This window comes from Myxocyprinus asiaticus, chromosome 11, assembly GCF_019703515.2.
Source record: "Myxocyprinus asiaticus isolate MX2 ecotype Aquarium Trade chromosome 11, UBuf_Myxa_2, whole genome shotgun sequence".
Lineage (NCBI taxonomy): Eukaryota > Metazoa > Chordata > Actinopteri > Cypriniformes > Catostomidae > Myxocyprinus > Myxocyprinus asiaticus.
Window position 1 is genome coordinate 24,912,738 of NC_059354.1, and position 22,372 is coordinate 24,935,109.

Sequence of the window (22,372 nt, forward strand, 5' to 3'; positions counted from 1 at the left end):
CAAAATTTACCCTATTAACTTTCTAAAATCATGTGCCTGATATTGTTCAAGATTCATCAGTGCACATTATTCCAAAGAAAATAGTGTTTGTCGGAATGTAATGATTTGCTCCGCCTCTGAAGAGACTTTTCAGCTGACGTCACATCACATAGGGTTCACAAGCTATTGGTAATGTTAACCAATATCCAAATAGCTGTTTAGGCATTTTTTTAGGCTGCTTTTGTAGATAATGCAGCCTTTTCAAATCTTGCCAAACGCCAAAGTTTAAAGGGATGGTTCACCCAAAACCATTAATTCTCTCATCACTTACTCACCCTCATGCCATCCCTGATGTGTATGACTTTCTTTCTTCTGCAGAACACAAATGAGGATTTTTAGAAGAATACATCAGCTCTGTTGGTCCTCACAATGCATATAAATAGTGATCAGACCGTTTGAAGGTCCAAAAATCACTTAAAGGATGCATAAAAGTAATCCACCCATTTCTTCAGAAGCGATATGATAGGTGTGGGTGAGAAACAGATCAATATTTAAGTCCTTTTTCCTATCAGTCTCCACCTTTGACCTGCCCTAACAAGTAGGTGGCTGAATATGAAAGTGAAATTCACTTCAACACCAGTATGTGGAAGTGAAAGTGTATATTTACAGTTTAAAAAAAGGGCTTAAATCTTGATCTAACCCACACCTATCATATCGCTTCAGATGAAATTGATTTAACCACTGGAATCGTGTGGATTACATTTATACTGCATTTTGGGCCTTCAAAGTTCTAGTCACCATTCACTTTCATTGTGAGGTCCAACAGAGCTGAAATATTCTTCTAATAATCTTTGTCTGTGTTCTGTACAAGAAAGTCATACACATCTCAGATGATATGAGGGTGAGTAAATTATGAGAGAATTTTCATTTTTGGGTGAACTGTTCCTTTAATTCCAGTCAACCTTATGTGACCGGTTGTTGCAGTGATATCACAAAATTATAAATTTGAAAAAACATTTGGGATATGCTGAGATGAAAAGGTGAACTTGACCTACTTCAGCATCCCTAAATGGGTGCCAGTGATGTTTTAAGAGGGAAGTAGTTCTTCACATTTGACTGGAAACCCGACTTTAGGTCTGGCTCCTTTCTCGTATAAAACACCCACTTTTCATGATTCAATTAGTTCTTAATGTATAAAATCAATTCCCACCCAATTTTTTTGGCCCTGTTGAATATTCCGTTTTACTCAGAAATGCATCACATTTTGTAATGGGTTGCGAAAGCCATCTCATGTTGACTTTAAGGGTTAAATAACAGCTTTAGAAGATTATTGCAGGTTCCATATGAGTTAAGCTCAATCAACCGTATTTGTGGCATAATGTTGATTACCACAGACATTTATTTTGACTAGTCCCCTTTTTTTTTAATCTGTAAATGTTAAAACACTCACTGTTTCAAAAGTATAGCCACAAGATGTAAACAATATGAATGTTAACATGATTTAAGTGTGATTTAAATTGCTTACTAACCTTTTTTATGCACAGTTGTATCCAATCTTACAACTTCGTGGCCATGGCGACAACCCTATAATCCCATAAAAACACAATTTAAACAACGTTAAAGATCAAACAATAAACAAGTTTTAACTAAAGAATTAATGTAAGTGCTTTTAAAATTATAAGCTTCACATTTCTGCCTTTTTAAACCCTCCAAATATTGTCCTCCATTATAACCTAGATTTTTTTTTATTTTATTTTTGTATTTTTTATATATAAAGGATAAATTATTTTTTGTGGTTATCAACTTTATGCCACAAATGCCGTCAATTGAGCTTAACTTGTATTGAAACCAGAACATTCCCCTTTAAAAAAATAATAAAATAAAAAATAAAAATAAGGCTTTATTGCAATTGGCATGTCTGTCTGTGTGTGAGCATGACTACATCACTCTACCTATTTTATCCTTGATCTGTCATTTCTGCCTTAAACTATTTGGCTCTGAAGGCACGTTTAATGCCTGTAGGTGCTTGAGTATCTCTGTGTTAGACAGATCAGTTCCTATACAAACACCCCTGTTGCATTTAGCTGAAATTGTAAGGCAAGTTTCAACATAAAATTCCATTTAGTGATGTTAAAATTAATTTGGCAAATGTCGGTCACAGAATTGGATGACAAGCATTATGATTTTTATATCAGCATCAAAGTGCACAATTTGTGGTGTTTAAAAAGACATCACAGTTGTGTTTATGGTAATAGTGCAGTCTCATAGAGGCCAATTATTACAATCACTTCCAGAGTCACAGTAGCCATGAGATCAATGCTGTCTGCACAGCTCTGTCAACTTGTCCGTATTGAGTAAAATTAGTTGTATTTTTACTGTAATGTTTGATGGATGCTGTTAATGGTCCATCTGTGTTCCTCATAAATTGCTCAGCAGCATCCATCTGCTCATGACAGCTGATAGTTTGATTCGGGGATTGTTTACTTGACAGCCTGATGAAATGAGCTTATTTAACATTATATTTTGTCATCCTGAATCAAATTAAGGAATGGTGCCTTTCTTGTAATATGCCTCTGTCTCTCTGATACCCATTCACAATTGAACCTGTTTGTCAGTGAGGACAGATGGGTTTTGGGCCATGTTTGTCAGTTTAACCAGCACATCTCGGCAGTCTGATATTTAAATCAGATCAAATGTAAGAGATTTTTGGATGTCCTCCACTCACAGGATGTAGTTCACCAAAAAAAAAAAAAAGTGTGTCATCTGTACTGTGATTGTACCTGAGTATGTGCACATGCGTGTGTATTTTAAGATCTTTTGAAAATGAGCATGAATGTCTGTTGTTTTTTTGTTTTCTAAAGTTGTGCTGTTTTTGTGGTGAACGTTTGAGAAATGCTGCTTATTTTTCTCAAAATGATAGTGACTGTTTTTATTGGTGTTCACTGTGATGTGCCACAATATTTTGAGGCCAGGATTTGATTGTCTCAATGCAGAAGTGCTGATCTAGTATCAGGTCTGTACTGGTCATGTAATGATTACAGTCTCCATCTGTAATAAAGCCAAACAGATACAACAGCAGTTCATCACCCCTGCAGCAATGACAGCAATGTTTGTTCTGATGTTAGTGTGGGTCCTGCTGAATTGCATGGAAAATTTGAAACATGGAAATAATAATAGTTTATCTATTGCAGTTGGACCTCTCCGAAATGCAGTTTTATAAAAATGCCAGAACTAAAAACTGATTTTCAAAAATCCACTGAAGTTTACTAGCTAGCTATAGCTGTTAATGATGTGTGTTAGCAGGAGCAGAATGCAAAGGTATATCAAGCTTAAAACCTCGATCAAACCTTTGGCCAAATCAGTCTTCAGGCAAAGAGGGATCGAAAGCCCCAGAACAAATATGACTGAACGTTCCAGTCATGTTCTCTATGAGAAACAAATTCAGTATTTTCTTTGCTTTTGGGGTAGGCATGAGACTGGCTTAAATTTTAGCTGTGACTGTTTTGACTGTTTTTATAGAATGCAGCTCACTGCCTCATGAACCTAAATGCTGTTGTGCTTTAACTTAGTTGCTCTTACAGTGAATGGCACTGCTGTTTTGATTAATCTGTTATTTATAATGGAGAGGTTTAAGAAAACACAGAATTAATCATTCATGTATTATAACAATCTACTGTATATTGTTAGGAGGCAACATGTTTAATGAGTAGATTGTCACTTTATTACATGTGCTGTAATGTAAATTTTGTTCAAGGAATTAATCAGTTGTTGTACATTGCTTAAACACTTTGCATTACATTCAAGTTTTACTTCAAATTGTTTACTAGGAGATGTAGAAATCGATAAAAGTGTGATCATAGTGCAGTTTTGCTTGGTTTGTGGTGCTTTTGTAATGTTCATATTTCACTCATGTACAGTAACTATACTGACCTGTAAGAGTGTAAATGGTTCTTTTGTACTGATCTGTGTGGAAGCACTGTCTATAAGCACAGGTCTGCTAATGTATTAGCACTTCTTTCTGCAGTCAGGCTGAATTAACATCACTGGCATGTACCAGTCTAGCCAAACCGCAGCTCCACTGTGATTTATTTGTGATCATTGTTTTAACGTGGTGATTAGGGCAGCTCATGCTGCAGACATAAGCATCACTTATTATTAAGTATACAGATATGCTAGAATGTGTCAGAAGTGTTGTGCACTTGCTTTGCAATTAAATGGTTAAAGTTCAGGAAAACAAGGCAATTGCCTCTTTGTCTCTGAGCTTTGTATATGGTGATATTACGAAGTGAACTTTCTCAGGTTTAAAATGTGTTGTGGAGTCAGTGGCTTTCATTGTTTTTATATCTTGACATTTAGAGTAGTATTGTTTTACTCAAAAAAATATGTGCAATTTGTGAGCACTACTGCTGTTCCAATAAAACTGTTTACTTGGAGTTGTTTCTCATTTCTTACTCAACAAAGCATACTGTGTAAAAACTTGAACCGAACAGTGTACAGTACAATAGAACAGATTCAGCTACTAAATCTCAAATTCAAGCTTTGTTTAGGGTATTATGTGATGCCTAGTAGAATTCCCCAAGCATGCCAATTCCATTGTAATGTGTGCTGATTAGACACTTTACACCCGATGTAAATGCTTCACTTTTTCTTCCTTATCCTAGCAGATGGCTATTAGTCCTGCTGAGATTTGGCCACTGTAGTTGCCAGAACACCGTTTGACTGGGATTCAACTGATAAAAACTAGTTGTTAAAGTGTTCAGTCATCTTTGTTAAAAGACAGATGGCGCTACACTGAAAAAAAAACAGTTGCTAAAGATTGTTAGGTGTTACTAGAGGTTACAACTCAAAGATAATATTATCTTTATTAATATTATCCAATGACTTAATTTAATGACTTAAATTTCAGTCTGTTCCATACACAAAGTAATCATATGTCAGGATGTAGTGCACGAGTCATATGGACTATAGTATTATGGCAGTGGTTTTCAACCAGGGGGCCGTGGCCCACTAGGGGGTCTCAGGAAACTTCTGAGGGGGACTTAAAATGACTTCAGATTATTCTAAATAAGTTTTTATTAAAATACAATCATTTTAAATGATGAAATTTGTTAAAATTTTATATATTGTAGGCCTACAATATATAAACAGACAGTTCTTGAAATTTCTTGAATAGATTCTGGGGCTTTTTATGTACCTTAACAGATGTGGTCACTATGAACTGTCATTAGCTGGGTATTTTTCTATGTATTCATCTATGTATTTTTATACACATTTTTGGATATCGTATATAAACTGGTTGATTGAAACACCAAGATGTGAATAAAATTTCCAAAATGAACATAAAATTCATGGCCTTATTTTTACATTGTTTTTGCAATTATGGTTTTCCACATAAATTAAATGTGCAACTTGGATGGAAGCATAGCTTTTGAATGGAGAATGCCTGAATGAAGATTTTTCAAAATGTATCCTTTTAGAGTTCCATGGAACAATAACAGCTGGTTTAGAACAACATGAGTGTGAGTAAATAATGGCAGGGTTTTTTTTTTTATTATTTTTTTACTATTCCTGTACAGATGACTCATGTTCATGCATTCTAATGTGGAAATTGCTAGGTTACGCTTTTGCAGTAAAGCAATGTATTCCTGCTGTCTCTTCATCAGAGTATAATCTATGAATGTGTGTTAGTCAGAAAAGGGGATCATGCAGCCTATTTTTAACATTTATGCATTTTAATATCATAACAAAATTCCATCAAATTGAAATATGTAATTTTTTAACAAATTAAATAAATGTGTGTGTGTGTGCGTGTATGTATGCATGTATGTATGTGTGTGTGTGTGTGATATATATATATATATATATATATATATATATATATATATATATATATATATATATATAATTTCTTAAAAGATTATTCAAGTTGTTGAAATTTTATGATTTTTTTGAGTGTGTCAACAAAGTGTAGGTACTTTGAAATAACAGACCTATGTAACGAAATATATAACAGACAATTTACTCCTATATCTTTGACGGCATTAAACTACTTTTCAATCCCTGAAAATAAAATGAGGATTGATAAAGCACTTAAAAAAAAAAAAAAAAAAAAAAAAAACATGATCTGGGCTAAGACTGCTGATAATGCATGTCATATAGCCCACCAGTGACTGTAGTTTGTAACATTTACTCTTTTATTTCTCACACACCCACTGTGTTTGCAGGACGGATCTATTCCCCAACAGCTAGGCACCACCCGCACTCATCCTCACACTGCATCCAGCTGGAGTTTTGTTAAAGCTCAAATACTGATGCCGCGGGTCCGCACTGGAGCGCGCTATAACGCGTTTATTACCACCGCGCTGCGGGGAGTGAGACGAAGACGGACCGAACCGGGTGGTCACGTCCACGGGGAGCCAAACATCGTTCTCTAGTGTAATTTCACCAGCTGCCAGAAGCGTAAGATTTGAACCTGGCGAAATGACCATCGTATCCAGGATGCGATAGCTCTGTCAACCTGTGAAGAAGGGAACTATCCCGTCAATTCCTCAGTCGTGATTTCTGGCTCGAGGAAGCGACAAAAATCTCGTTTCAATGGAAGAAGAGGCCCTTCGATAAATATGCGCCTCCAAGCCATCCGCAACTGAGGAAATCGTGATAAAATTGTCGCAGCGCGACATATTATTCACCTTTTACGCCGCGGATTTTGTCGGTGTCCATGGACCCATCACGTTGATGCGCACAAGGTAGGCTATGTTGTTACACAATGTACTGTGTGTTTTGATGCATGCTGTATGCACGTAATAATAAACAAACAAACAAAAAAATAATAATAATGTAGACTGTTTTACGATTCTGCGGGATTTAGTGTATAGGCTATAATTCCAGCTAACAATTGTTGGTTACCAGAACGTTCTGGGAACGTTAGTTTATAGTTATAAAATAAAGAAACATAAAAAGAACGTTCCTGGAACGTTAAGAATTGGTTCCCAAAAATAATAACCATACTAAATTTAGGGCACGTTCTGTGTTTGTGATTTGGGCTTGTGATTGACTTTAATTTTCAGCTCAGGTATTTAGCTGGTCTCTTGCTAGACGTAATATTAATGGGGCTGACTCGGTGGTTCATAAACAGATAAGCGCTGATGAAGGGGTTTGTTAATGCAGCATGGTGGTGATGTGCAGCAGATCATGATGTGTGAATGCATGACGAAGGGAATTCCCTGTGTTACCCGATAGCGCTGCATGCGTGCGTGTCATGCAGCGTTGCAGTCGTGAGAAAAGCAGTAACGGCTCTGAGATAGGCTTCACCTGCATATTAATAAATACAATAAAAAACGTCATGTGATGCTACTGGCTCTTGAAAAAGCTCGAGCAATGACGTAATACACACATCTGCTGAGTAATAAAAAATATTGCACGTTTTTTTATTTATTGTTTATTTGTTTATTTTAAGGGTCTCTTCAGCTGCATAGCTGGACCAATGTTAAAAACTGGTCTTAAAAAAAATAAAAAATACAATAAAAATCTCTGAATATCTTCAGTGATCCAAATTGGTTCAGTGCAGGTGTAGGGTGAAGATACCTGATCCTAAATGGACACTTGGCTGGACTAACTGTACTGATTTACACTTAATAGGTAAAACAGGAAGGCACTTTATTTAATGTTGAATGATTCACCTTCCATAGTAAATTATGACTATTGTAGGTGCCCCCTTCCTCCCCCCACCATGCTACGTTCATAATGCTGAATCACATTTTAATTGGGCACAGAGATAAGATTTGACATACAGGGAAAGCAGGATGCGGGAAAGTGATTTATACCATTTTCTGTGAAAATCTGCGAAAGACCCCCCCGGCCCCTGTAGTTAATTTATTGCCTTTTTCTAGGTTAATGCCTTGGTTGGTCCTCTGAATTTAATGAACTAAACTTAAAAGCACTAAATAGTGAAGAATAATAGATTATTTTAAAGAAATACTTCCTGCTGTTGGTGCAATGATCGTATAAATAATAATAATTCTTTACATTTCACATATTCTCCATGTCCTGATAAAGCCCGCGTTGGACTCTTGTACATAAAACTGATGTGTGTTGTAGTGGTCTGAAATGTTTCTCAGTCTTTCACATATTCTTCAACTGTGAAGATTAAGTTGGGACTTTAGATGGGAGTTGAAAGAAGCAGACCTCATATCAGTAATGGAAGACACTATAGTATCTTCGTAGATAGTGCATTTTTTAAATTAAGATTATATGACACAAGGGTTTCTTTTAGGCAGCTCTTGTAAGTTAAAGTGTGCAAAGTTGCTAGACAAAAGGTCTGTTAGTAGCAGAGCAGGCAGGACAGAGTGAAGTTGCATGTTTGCACCGTGTTTGTGTGTATTGCTCGGATTGTGTGTGTTAAAACAACAAAGTTCCTGTGCCATTCTCTGTGCCAGCTCCCCAAGGTGCCCGTTCTGTCAAGAAGCAAAGACTGCAGTAAACTCTGCTGGTGCACAGACGGGTTCCTGTACTGGCAGCAAACACTGCATTTATGCATAGGTGAACAGACCTCATTTACTATTTAATGGACTGTAAGATCAGGTGTCACCCACATGCAGACACTGCAGAAATCTGCCTATGCTGACATCACCTCTGTTAATGCGATCATACACGCATGCACGCTTACTTAAGCATTTTTCAGGCTTGCAATACATTGTTATTTTGCAGTGTAAGATTTCTGATTCAAAATGTTGCAAACAGCCAGTGCACACACACAGTGATCCACATTAATAACTGTAGCACATATTATGTCATGAGGTAGGGTGCATACAGGTAAAGTGTGACACTTTTTGGGGAAACTTTCACTGAATTCACCTGACTATATTTAGTGTTTAAGTTTGGCAGTATAAGTGAATACATTTTTCCAAGTTACACATTAGATTTAAGTCAGCACAGAGTTTGAATATGGTTTACAGAAGTGTGTATATAGTATTTTTTGCATTACAATTGTACAAAAAAATTAGAATACACCATAATACATTGTACAGAAAATAATCACATCACTGCCTTTTGGGTTTGTTTAGTAACTGTATTAGTAGTAGCAGTATTTAGAAATTTGGTAAGTGTTTAGTTTTCGCTTTTATGAGACTGCATTTACACAACTGTCCACAATGTGATTTTTTAGGTAGTTTGAAACGAAGGAAGAATGATGGCTGGAATTAGGTATGTTGCAGAAAAGGAGATACTGCTGAGTTTCATGAAGTAATATCCAGTAAACCTGGCCTGTGTTTACCTGAGTTGCCTTTGAAACTGGAGACCTGTCATGTGATCATGAGAGTGTGTATTTGGGGGGCAATGACAAAAAATAGCAAATTACTGACAAAATAGAGTTTATTAGTCTCTACATGAATCAATAACAAAGAAGATGTCTACATACAGCCCAAGACCTAACAAAATAATAAAAGTATTAGCTACTTACCTGAAGTATTTTTCCTGAAAACATTTCCTCAAATGCAGTGGTGGACACATTACCCTCTGGTGTGAGGCTGAATAGTTGTATCATGTAGATAGGCTGACTGTAGAGGGCTGCACTCAAGACAAACAAATGGTGCTTGTTCAGGGATTCTTGGGTTCTTTTTTGACTATAGACTTTTGAAATGCATGCAGTCAAACAAAAGTACTGACCTTTCTCTTTCTTTGTTCCTCTCTCTCTCTCTCTTACCCCTCCATTTCCCATATCTTTCTCTACACCTCACACCCTTTTTCTTAGGTTCTAAAAACTTAGTGCTTGCCTATTTGAATCAAAGTTATATTTGTCTTCTATTATCTTCAATCTATTATTTATTGGCAGAATGTTTTGAAATTGTCCTGTTGGGGGGATACAAGTTGGATTGTGTTTGCTGGTTGGACTTATTGGCTAATCAATAGAAATACCTGAGCTCTTTTAGATTCACTAAAGATTAATTAAACAACTTATTATTAAATCATTAAGGTCAATGGCCTTTACCATAGTCAAAACGTCTAGCAGATGAAAGGCTAGTACAGTTCCTATCTGGTCCTTTTCCTCATTTCAGATACGTTCAGACAATAACTTCCCTTTACCTCCAGCATTGGCTTCTGTGATGAAAATATCTAAGGTGTAGACTGTAGATCAGATCAAGGTTCTTTCCTAACCCCCTCCAAACCTGTCCAGTCCAAATCTGTGATCCTACACAGTTGCCACCATTCGCCCCTCTCTTGCCACAGCAGTTCTCCCGTCCAGGCCCCGCTCCAACCAGGCGTCAGGCATGGCGCCCCAGGGGCGGGATCACCTGGCCACACGGGAGTCTGCAGCTCGTAGACGAAGCCCCAATGTGCGCCACACACTCAGCCCAGAGAACCTTCGGAGTTTGGCTGAGCGTGGTGGTGCTGATCAGGCTGGAATAGGACTCCCCAGGGCAAACAGCGATACAGACCTGGTCAGTTCTCAAGGACGCTCCTCGCTCACAGCATCAACTTTAGAATTCACCATGGGCCGGGGCCAGAACTTGGTCATCTCATGGGATATCAAGGAAGAGGTGGATGCTACAGACTGGATTGGGCTATACCACATAGGTAAGAGTTAGTGCTAAAGCTGATGTGTGTGTGTATATTGCATGTTAAAATACGTTCTCCTATCCCAGCTGAAAGGATTAATGTAATTTTAAAAGACTTTTCTTCTTTCAATACGATAGCAGTTGATAGTAACTCACTTTAAAGCTTAAAAAAGGACTCTAAAGTATCATAAAATTAGTCCATGCGGCTCGTGCCACAGAAGTCTTATGAAGGCATTTAATAAGCTTTGGTGAGAGAAAAAACAAAATAATTTTGTAGTAAAAATCTTCACATCTGGTCATGAGTGCATGAGAGAGGCTTGTTGACAGTGGCAAGCATGTTCATGTGAGAACTATTATATTGTATTGTATTGCCTTTAGCGCTAAACAATGCCACTGTGAACATGCTTCTCTCATAACGTTCATTAACGTACAACGGACATCAAGGTTTTCACTGAAATCCTACTTGTGTTTTGGGTTGTTTCTCACTAAAACCTACAGAACGGCTTCAGAAGACTTGGAATCTGGCGCATGGGCCACATGGACTACTTTTGTAATACTTTTGTGTTCATTTTTTAACTTTAATGTGAGTCATTTTCAACTGGCATTGTATTGAAAGACAGAACATGATACCAATCCTTTTGTTTTACGCATAAAGGCGGTCGCACACCTGACGAGAAGGGCTATGGCACATCATGGCTAAGACAGGACACGTCAATGCGGTGAAGGTGGCAGTCCAAAGTTGTGAATAGTCACCATACACACAAAGTTATGAAGGTTTTTGTACGTCTTCAAGACTGAACAAAGTGACATTGATTTTGCAGTTTAGCGTATTAAACTGGTGTAACTGCGCAAACTAATGGCAAAGTTTATTAAGCAATTTCTATGTATGTAGCCTTGAATAGGTTTCATTCAATCTATCAAACCACAAAAATGCATACTTGTAACTGAAAATACATTTGTGAAGGCTATATGAAAAATACATACTCACAATATGTCATCCAGTGATGGCTAGAGTAAATAATCTATGTCCTTTGATAATGATTTGGGTCGAATTTAATGGAAAACTATGTGAGTTGCATTCCGCGGCATGGCAGAAATTTGAGAAGTCTCTGGAGTCATAGCTGAGTGATGCCGAGCGGTGGCAGCAGTATGCGTACCTTCATAGAAAACTATTGTTTCAAATTTTAGAACGTGCCATGTCATCCACCAGATGTATTGGGTGTGCGACCCCCTTAAGAAAGGATGCCACACAGGTTTGTAATGACATGAGGGTGAGTAACAGAATTTTCATTCTTGGGTGAATTATTCCTTTAATGTGCCGATACAAGTATAAATAAGCCATATCTTGATTGGTTTCCCTTAAAAAAAAAAAAGTGTTAACTCTGTGGCACTGTGGTGCTTTCAAAACATTTCTCTGTTTGTTTGAGTTGCCCAACATTGTAACATTGGCTCAAGCATTTGCGTGAGTTTGGGGTGACTCTGTTTGATGCCACTAGTGGCGCACACTTCACTTGACATTCCATATGTGAATGTTTAGTAGGTGATTGTAGACAAATCCATTCACCTTCTGTGCCCTTCAGTCCCCCTCCTTAAAGACTAAGATCACAATCCTCACAGTCATGTGAAAATATAAGACCAAAGCAAAGCGATACTTCTGGGCGCAAAGCCATTGGCTATCGACTTGGAGGCTTACAGAAGTTCATTACCTGTGCAAAGGTCTTATCCCTAGGGGGCTGTAAATTGCAACGACTAAGCAGACATTCAGCAATGGCCTCAATGTAATCTGCCCCACATTTGCTAAGTAGCTAACTAATGCTGTGGAATGTAATTTACGGAGCCTGGTGATTAAGAACTGATGATTCTTTATTGCTAGTGAAATTTGTCACCATTATAAAGCACTGGTCTCCTAATTGGATTTATTCTCCTTCCTGTGCCAGTGATTCACCACCTAAAAAGGAATATGGAGACAACATGTCAACAAAGAATTCAATAAACTGTTAAAAACATGCACACTCGGGGGGTCACGTGACGCCATGCGAGGAGCAGACGTGTGAGTGGCTAACTCAGCGCACTTTGCTGGTTTTTTTTATTATTTTCATGTTATAACCGGTGAGATTCGATATATCCAATTACATATTTATTCTTTGAGATAAACATGGCAAAGAAGTCAAAATCCTCAGGCTCTGGAGACATTAAAAGACACTTACGTGTTCAAGCTGAGGCCTCTGATGGGACTGCGAGCCGGGGACTCGATTTGGAAGGCACGTTGGGAGATGAAATCCATCGTCAACTGTCCAACATCTCGGTGATGGAAACAAAATTTTCTGAATTGGTCACAAGAGTAACAGAAGTTGAAAAACTAATTGATTATCTGGAATTATCAGAAAGGGAATTATCTGCTGATCCGCCCGCGTCCAAAATAGACTTGGAACACATTTTGGGAAAACTTGAACATTTCGAAAATATGAACCGAAGGAATTACAAATGAATTGTTGGAATTCCTGAGCATGAAGAGGGCAGAGATATGGTGAAATTCCTGGACGAGCTCTTCCCGAGTCTGCTCGACATGGCAGGCCATAAGCTGGAAATCGAGGGAGCTCACAGAGTCCCAGCTCGCGGATCTACTTGGGGAGACAGGCCCCGATACTGGCCAGATTTCTGAGATCATCCAATAAAGATCTCGTGTTGCGGCAGGCAAGGAGCAAAGGAAAGCTTTCTTGGAAGAATCACAGTATTTTCTTGTTCCCGGACTTTGCGAATGCGACGAGAGAAACGCGATCGGTTCAAGGAATGTAAGAAACTCTTACATCAACAGAAGATCGCTTTTGCACTGATGTTTCCGGCCAAACTGAGAATAGACACCAAGGACGGCAGCAAAGTATATTTATGCCCCCAAAAGGCACTGGCCTTCATACAAACTATGGCTGAGTAAACCACTGGGCATTTCTTATGTGAGTGGACTAACTCGCTGTTCAGTGTCTTGATTGTCTGAGGAAGCTGGGCGCCATTTTTGTTTCTTTCTGCGTTGGCTCCGCCTGGCGACTGGAGTTTGTTTGTGGCATGACACTCCAAAAAACCTTTGCATTGATGGAAGATCGCTTTTACACTGAAGTTCCTGGCCAGATTGAGAATGGACACTATGGATGACTGCAAAATATTTACATGCTCACATAAAGGACATCTTTTATAAAGTTGTCGGACTGAGTGAGTCATGATGTACTTTTTTTTAGGCAGCCTCCGTGAATTTGACTCGGTCAATACACACTTGATCATCCGAGGAACCGGGATGCCTGTTTTGTTTCTTTATGTGCTGGCTCCACCTAGTGGCTGGAGTTTGTTTTGTGGAATAATACTTCTTCGGGTCAGCTGTGGATGAATCTGATTGTTTTTTGTGCATACACCTCCTGTTGGCGGGAGTTTGTTTTTGTGGAGTATTTTTAAGGGACATTAGAATGATTACATCATCTGCTGAACTCATAACAGCCGGCTCACTTAACAATTGTCTGTCTGTCCGAGGAAACCGAACGGCTTTATATCAGCTGGAGTTTGTTTTGCGAAGGAACACACCTTCAAGACAGTTTTGTGAATGAATCTGTCCTTTGTGTTTATTCTGCCTATTGGCTGGAGTTTGTTTTACAGAGTATTTTCTGTTATGTCATTTTGCCTCACAAAACCTGTGCAGAAGCACCGGACTTGAGCAATCCAATGGCAAAGTTGTCGCGGGGGTTCTCACGTGCGTACATGGACTCTTTGAGTTTGGAGGAATTGACGCCAGTTGGCGCTGTCGGGGTACATGCGCACATTTTTCTTTTTCTGTTCGTTTTGTTCGGGAGGAAGTTCGGGGTTTGATTGTTGCATTAATGGGAAATGTGGTCCGTATAATCTTGCTTTTGACACACAATTTATTTTTTTTATTATATCAATATGTCAAATGTTAATGTGAATGGGTTATTTCTCTCCACATGGAATGAGAATGAGTTGGGGCACCCCATAAAAAGAAGGAAGGTTATTTCTTTTCTTAAGCATAAGAAATGTGATATAGTGTTTCTTCAAGAAACGCATCTTTCCCCACAGGAAGCTGAAAAATTTGGGAAGATATGGGGTGGACATGTTTTCTTTAATGCTGGCTCAAGTAAGAGCAGGGGGGTCATTATATTGATAAATAAACATCTACAATTCAAATTTCTCAAACAGATTAAAGATAAAATAGGAAGAGTCATTATTGTTTTGGCAGACATTCTGGGGCAAAGGTTGATTTTAGCTAATATTTACGCACCTAATGCTGATGATCAGGGCTTTTTTATAGATCTTGAAGGGTTGTTGCAAACTGTTGGCACCCCTCATGATATAATATTGGGAGGAGACTTTAATTTATTGATGGACTCAATCCTTGATCATAGTGAAGCAAAAGTGTGTAAACCCCCTAGAGCAACAGTGACACTTCACAAGATGTGTAAAAATCTTGGTCTTGTAGATATCTGGCGACTTTTGAACCCATATGGTAGGCTTTATACATTTTTTTTTCATCAGTTCATAAGATTTATTCTAGAATACATTTTATTTATTTCTAAATCCCTTATTCCATCTGTTGTTGACTGCTCAATTGGAAACATTTTAGTCTCAGATCATGCCCTATTGAGTTTAGAAATGTTGCCACATACAGAGAAAAAGAAATCATATAGTTGGTGCTTTAATGTCTCCCTTTTGCAAAATCCTGATTTCCAACAAATGTTAAAGACTGAAATCAAAATTTATATGGAGACCAACTGGTCCTCAGTATCCTCAGTGGCTGTGGCTTGGGAGGCACTTAAGGCTGTTCTTAGGGGTCGGATCATACAGTATGCCTCATTCATCAAAAAATCTAAAGCACGAGAATTCATGGAGTTGGAGGGGACTATTAAAAGTGCCGAAGCAGAACTGAAGTGCCGAATGTCATCTGATGGTCTTAGAGAACTGACCCAACTGAAATATAGATATAATACTATTTTGTCGCGAAAAGTAGAGTTTTGGTTATTCAGGGCAAGACAGTCATACTTTGAGTCGGGTGACAAAGCAGGAAAACTTTTGGCTAGATATATAAAGCAGAGAGAGTCTTTGTCTACCATTCCCTCAGTGAAATCTGCTGGTGGTGAAATGTTTACCTCAGCCATTGATATTAACAATGCTTTTAAAGAATTCTATATTGATCTTTACAGTTCCACATCTTCATCTACTTATGAATATATTAGAAACTTTGTGGAACCATTAATTCTCCCTAAATTGATGACTGAGCAAAAAAATTCTCTTGATTCTGAGATAACCTTGGAGGAGCTTGATGAGGTAATTAAGTCCTTACCTACAGGCAAGGCTCCCGGGCCAGACAGCTTTGCCGCTGAATTTGTTAGATCTTATGCTACAGAACTGGCTCCACTTTTGTTAGAAGTTTATACAGAATCATTAAAGAATGGAAAGCTTCCCCCAACCAAGACACAAGCCCGGATCAGTCTGATTCTTAAAAAGGACAAAGATCCAAGCGAGTGTAAGAGTTACCGTCCAATTTCCCTGATCCAGCTAGATGTAAAAATTTTGGCAAAAAATTTTGGCTAACTGATTAAGTTATGACATCTCTTATACATATAGATCAGGTGGGGTTTATTCAGGGCAGTAGCTCTTCTGATAACATCAGGCGTCTCATCAATATCATGTGGTCAGTAGCAAATGATCAGTCTCCGGTTGCTGCCATCTCACTTGACGCCGAAAAGGCATTTGATATGGTAGAATGGGATTATCTTTTTAAGATTTTGGAAATATACGGGTTCGGGTTAAATTACTTTACTGACACTCGGTAGCGGCGGTACAAACAAATGGATTAATTTCAGATTATTTTACTCTGGATAGGGGCACCCGGCAGGGTTGCCCTCTGTCCCCATTATTGTTCTGTCTTGCCCTGAAACCATTAGCAGCTGCGATAAGAAAAGAGGATGATTTTCCAGGGGTGATGGCGGGAGGAGTGGCACATAAGCTTTTGCTGTACGCAGATTATATTTTATTATTCATCTCCAACCCCACTAGATCTATGCCTTGCCTCCACAGAATTATTAATTCCTTTCTAAATTTTCGGGATACAGAGTTAATTGGTCTAAATCCGAAGCTTTGGCTTTGACGGCATACTGACCAGTAACTGGTTGAGGGTTCAGAACTTTGAGTGAGGTGTTGAACACTGAACTTTCATTTAGCCCCAGACTCTGTATCCTGGGTGATGGGATGACTCTGGACACTGGGGACAGTTATTTAAAAAGTTGGGTCCTAGCTGGAGTCATGATTGGTAAAAATATCATCCTCGGGGGATGGAAGTCGGCTGGGGCACCCTCATTTAGGGAATGGTGCGGGGAGATGGGCGAGGTGGCGGCGTTTGAGGAGATGTTTTTTAGAAGGCGGGGAAAAGGGATTTGTTTGTTAAGGGGGGGGGGGGGGGGTTGTAGTTTAGTTGGGTATGTGTTTTATTGATTTTGTTTGAATGTATATCTTGTTTTTTTATGTATTTTTTGTATTTATTTTATTTTGATGATTTAATTGTTGGTGACCACAGTACTACATGTACATGTGGGGGGGTTATAATGTTAATAATTGATTCCATTTTTTATGTTGTGTTTGTATGTTTTATTTTTGGAATCAATAAAATTGTTTATAACAAAAAAAACTAAAAATATGCACACTCAAAAACAAAGCCAGGTAATGTACTTTATGATTACCCTTTTCTTTAGATGAGACCTGTCCATCAAATATGTGGGACTGCAAGAACCGTGGAGTTAATGGTACACAATGTGGTCAGATCGTCTGGAGGCTGGAGGCAGGACCATATTTCCTGGAAGGTTTGTGACAGCAGCCAACAGCTGTTCTCAAGCTTTATGTTCTAAAATATTTAAAAAGGATCAGTGATCTGACCAAAATATTGAAATTTTAGTTATTGCATTCATTTATGATGGCACTCTTCGGTTTATCTTTATTCTAGCTGAGACAAGGATCTGTTTTAAATACTATCATGGAGTAAGCGGTGCGTTGAGAGCCACAACTCCCTGTATCACAGTCAAGAACCCCAGAGCCTTGGTCAGTATGTGTGTGCCAACAGTACATTTTGCCACATGTAGTATGTAATCTGGTTAAAGTTTTCTATGCATATACACAAAATTGTAGTTGTATGTCATTATATGTGGTATGTTATTTCAAACATTACCTATGAACTTGAATACTTGATTATAATTTCTATACAATATTGAATGTATATGATCATTTTTGTATCATATTGCTTGTCCTTTCTAGCAGGTATATACTGTAGAGTATGCTAGTATATATGCTGTGAGTATATAATATATGCTACTGTAACTGTCTTGTTCACTTCAGGCCAGGGTATCATTGTTAAAGGTTACACATTGACGTGGTAAATTACTATTTGATGCAACCTCACATCTGTGTGGTTGGGGGTCGGACATGTCTTAGTTCCTGTAACTGCAGGCAATTTATCATGTAATTTGAGGGACGGAACTCCATATGTGCTTCCTGGCTGTATTGTGAATTGTGTCATATAAGTGATGCAGTACAGCAGGGCAGCATATTAATTTTCCTGGAAATCTGTCTGTAGTGGCTGATATCAGTGTATCTTTTAGGCTGATGGTCAAGGTGAGGGACAACAAGCTTCAGACAGCAGTCGAAAACTGGTCAGCTTTACCCTGTCAGGTGAGAGAGAGAGAGAGAGAGTGTGTGTGTGTGTGTGTGTGTTCAGGCAGAGAAAAAGAGAGGAATAGACTTTTCGAGTAACTATCAATGATTTAAACCAGTGGTTCTCAACTGGTGGGTTGCGACCCAAGCACTTGTTCTGAAAGGGTCGAAAAAGAATGCTAAATGCTAATAATACTATAGTGCATCTTACCATATAATCATGTATATTTAGGTTAGCAAAATAGAAAAGAGCATAATGTACTTTTAAATGGGAGGAGAAAATGCTTCCTATATATTCATTGGTTTATGTCAAAGGCCATGTATCCAGTTCAATTCATCTGGCCAGCAGAGACAGGTTGCATGATGACTTGCCCTAATTCTCGAAAAAAGTAAATATAAAAAAATGTCAGTGTTGACCAAGGACATTTTAGTTTACTTTTGCATAAGAAACAATATTGATACTTTTTCTGGTCACCAGCTGACATCAATGTAAAACCATTTGAGGACCACTTATTTTATATTATCCAAATAGTGGACAGTGATTAATAATGATAGTATCCTGCTCCATAAATGTGCTGTATATTATATTTTTTATTATTAATTTGATTATCATTTGTGTTAGATATCCGTGCTGTAGGGCTGAAGAAGGGGATGTTTTTTAACCCAGACCCATATCTAAAGATGAGTATTCATCCAGGCAAGAGAAGTTGCTTTCCGACTTTTTCCCATCATGGACAAGAGCGAAGATCTGGCATTACAACTAACACTACTAACCCTGTGTGGCATGGAGAGGTGACACATAGACACACACATATATACTGGCGGCCAAAAGTTTGGAATAATGTACAGATTTAGATCTTATTGAAAGAAATTGGTACTTTTATTCACCAAAGTGGCATTCAACTGATCACAGTGTATAGTCAGGACATTAATATCGTGAAAAATTACTATTACAATTTGAAAAAAAAAATTCAGAACTACTTAAACTACTTCAAAGAGTTCTCATGAAAAATATCCTCCACGTGCAGCAATGACAGCTTTGCAAATCCTTGGCATTCTAGCTGTCAGTTTGTCCAGATACTCACCCCACGCTTCCTGTAGCACTTGTCATAGATGTGGCTGTCTTGTCGGGCACTTCTCATGCACCTTACAGTCTAGCTGATCCAACAAAAGCTCAATCGGGTTAAGATCCATAACACTCTTTTCCAATTATCTGTTGTCCAATGTCTGTGTTTCTTTGCCCACTCTAACCTTTTGTTTTTTTGTTTTTTTTCTGTTTCAGAAGTGGCTTTTTCTTTGTATTTTTTTCCCATAAGGCCAGCACCCCTGAGTCTTCTCTTTACTGTTGTACATGAAACTGGTGTTGAGCAGATAGAATTCAATGAAGCTGTCAGCTGAGGACATGTGAGGTGTCTTCTCAAACTAGCGACTCTGATGTACTTATCCTCTTGTTTAGTTGTACATCTGGCCTTCCACATCTCTTTCTGTCTTTGTTAGAGCCAGTTGTCCTTTGTCTTTCAAGACTTTAGAGTACAGCTTTGTATGAAATCTTAAGTTTTTTGGCAATTTCAAGCATTGTATAGCCTTCATTCCTCAAAACAATGATTGACTGACGAGTTTCTAAAGAAAGCTTTTCCTTTTTTGCCATCTGTGACCTAATATTGACCTTAAGACATGCCAGTCTATGGCATACTGTGACAACTCAAAAACAAACACAAAGACAATGTTCAGCTTCATTTAATGAACCAAATAGCTATGTTTGATATAATGGCAAGTGATTTTCTAGTACAAAAATAGCAATTTAGCATGATTACTCAAGGCTAAGGTGTTGGATTGATGGCTGCTAGAAATGGGGCCTGCCTAGATTTGATCAAAAATGACTTTTTTCAAATAGTGATGGTGCTGTTTTTTACATCAGTAATGTCCTGACTATACTTTGTGATCAAGTGAATGCCACTTTGGTGAATTAAAGTACCAATTTCCTTCCAAAACAGCTGAATCTGTACATTATTCCAAACTTTTGGCCACCAGTGTAACAAGTACTCACACTCAAATAAACATGCTAAAAGAATTCAGACCAAGATGTTCATGTTCATCTTAAGAAACATCTCAAAGTTATTTTCTGACTCTTGTTCTCTTCGTTTTTCTATGTAGAAACATACTTTTGTGGCTCTGATGACAGATGTCTTGGTGATTGAGGTCAAGGACAAGTTTGCTAAAAGTCGACCAATTATTAAGCGCTTCCTGGGTCAGCTGAACATGCCGGTGCAAATGCTGCTGGAAAGACACGCGTCAGGGTGAGCACCATGGCAACATCACATCTGGTCACAACCACACCATATTTTCTATTTTAATGGACATCAACTCAATGAGTTGTTTTGATGGACACAAACAGTGGCAATGTGTGAAAACAAACTTTTGTTGCTGATTCTTCTTTTAATATCTTAGAAGAGACAGTAAACACTGCTAATTGTCATATAACATAATTCATCAGAAACTTTGCATGATTATATGTGTGTTTATATGGCTACAGGAACCAATCTCTGAGCTTCTCTCTATGTCGACGTTTGCCCACTGATCATGTGAGTGGTCAAATGCACTTTAAAGTGGATGTCACATCGATGGACCAAGATGGTGAGATCATACTCATACACTTACACACACACATACACATGCTGGCTCAGCTAAAAACTACCACAAAGCTACTGCAAGAAAACAGAGGACATTCATCAATTTACAATTGAAAATTATATACTCCTAATCACCATTTGAAATCGTGGCACTGCTAACATTGTTGGGTTCTTATGACTAACCATATATGTTTGTTTATTCTAGATTTATACAGTGAGTCACTTTGGATAAGAGTGTCTCCAAAATGAACATGCTGTAATAGACCAAGATATTGACTAGGCTGAATAATTTGACATTATTAGCATTGGTTAGTTCACTAATAAAATGTAAATGCCCCATGTTGATGATTTGGGCTTAAAACAAAGCTGTCCAATAAGAACTTTTGAGATATTCTGCCCAAGTCAAATTCTAAATTACACTGACATTTTTTCTTTTTGCAATGACTTGTACCTATATGTCTCATTTCATAGATGTTTCCCCCGAGACGATTCTCGGGGCAGCAGCCCTCAATGGAGCTCCTGGAACCCCTTCAGATGATGAAGAACTGCCTCATCCTCTCCCTGTCTCATCAGCAGGCCCTTCCCCCACAGGCTCCCTGGGTTGCCACAGAAATGAAGTGAGCAGCATACCCTCTCCAGACACAGAGATTTATGGTGCCACTCTGGATGATGAGGCCCCTTCTTCCCCTGACCTGCTCCAAGGTTCCTTCAGTGAGCAGCTTGATGCCATTGAGGCCCCTAAGGGCCCGGGAGAGAGGCCTCTTGGGGCAGCTTCTCCCAAACTGCGCTCCAGTTTTCCCACTTACACACGCCTTAGTGCTATGCTGCACATCGACTCAGATGAAGAAGAAGAGAGGTCAGCTGCTACGGAGGCCACACTACCAATGATTAATGGTGCCCCAAAAACTCAACAAAAACCCACAAAATCACTGGTGGAAATTAAAAAAACTGTGCTTGAAGGAACTGTAGAGGAACCTCCCAGAGAGACTGGGCTGGAGTCTGAAATAGAGACTGAGGTGGCTCTAGAGCCAGAGGTGATGCCAAGTTCAGTAGTACCTGAGGTGGAAACCGCCAGCCTGCTGGAGAGGCAAGAGGAGCAGGAAGTGGAGGTAGAGGAGGAGGAGGAGGAAGAGGGGCTGGCACCCAGTGAGGAGCTGGCAACTGAAGTCGATATCTCCTCAATGGCATCTGACAGCTGCCCAGTCCCTTTATCTGCCTCTCAGGTCAGTTGCTGATTTATTGAGAGGGAAATTCTATAAGTATGTTCCTCTGGCTCTTTCACTAGAGCTGACAAGTTTGATGTTCATAAAACTTCAGAGAGATGAAGATAGTGATTTATATGGCTGTTATAGTTAAATTTTTAATTTAGTTTTTATTTCTATTTTATTTCAATAGGTAATTCCAGTTTAGTTTAGTTCAGTCATGACAACTCTCTGAAGAAATTTAAGGTGTTAAGGCCTGTTCACACCAAACCCGTTTTTTCGATACGAATGTTTGTTCCGAACGAGCTTTTGA

At 38.6% G+C, this 22,372-nt stretch overlaps 1 protein-coding gene across 1 annotated transcript in view; it reads left to right on the top strand.

Moving 5' to 3' along the window:
* Positions 1–6,445: 6,445 nt before the first annotated feature.
* The window catches only part of LOC127448379 (E3 ubiquitin-protein ligase HECW2-like), a 36,954-nt gene continuing 21,027 nt past the window's right edge, over positions 6,446–22,372 (top strand). The window contains exons 1-9 of the mRNA XM_051710854.1: positions 6,446–6,725; positions 9,728–10,551; positions 17,276–17,383; positions 17,524–17,618; positions 18,176–18,245; positions 18,850–19,019; positions 20,382–20,524; positions 20,761–20,861; positions 21,329–22,080. Of these exons, the coding sequence (XP_051566814.1) occupies positions 10,245–10,551; positions 17,276–17,383; positions 17,524–17,618; positions 18,176–18,245; positions 18,850–19,019; positions 20,382–20,524; positions 20,761–20,861; positions 21,329–22,080 (1,746 nt within the window). The 5' untranslated portion in view covers positions 6,446–6,725; positions 9,728–10,244. The remainder of the gene's footprint in view (positions 6,726–9,727; positions 10,552–17,275; positions 17,384–17,523; positions 17,619–18,175; positions 18,246–18,849; positions 19,020–20,381; positions 20,525–20,760; positions 20,862–21,328; positions 22,081–22,372) is intronic.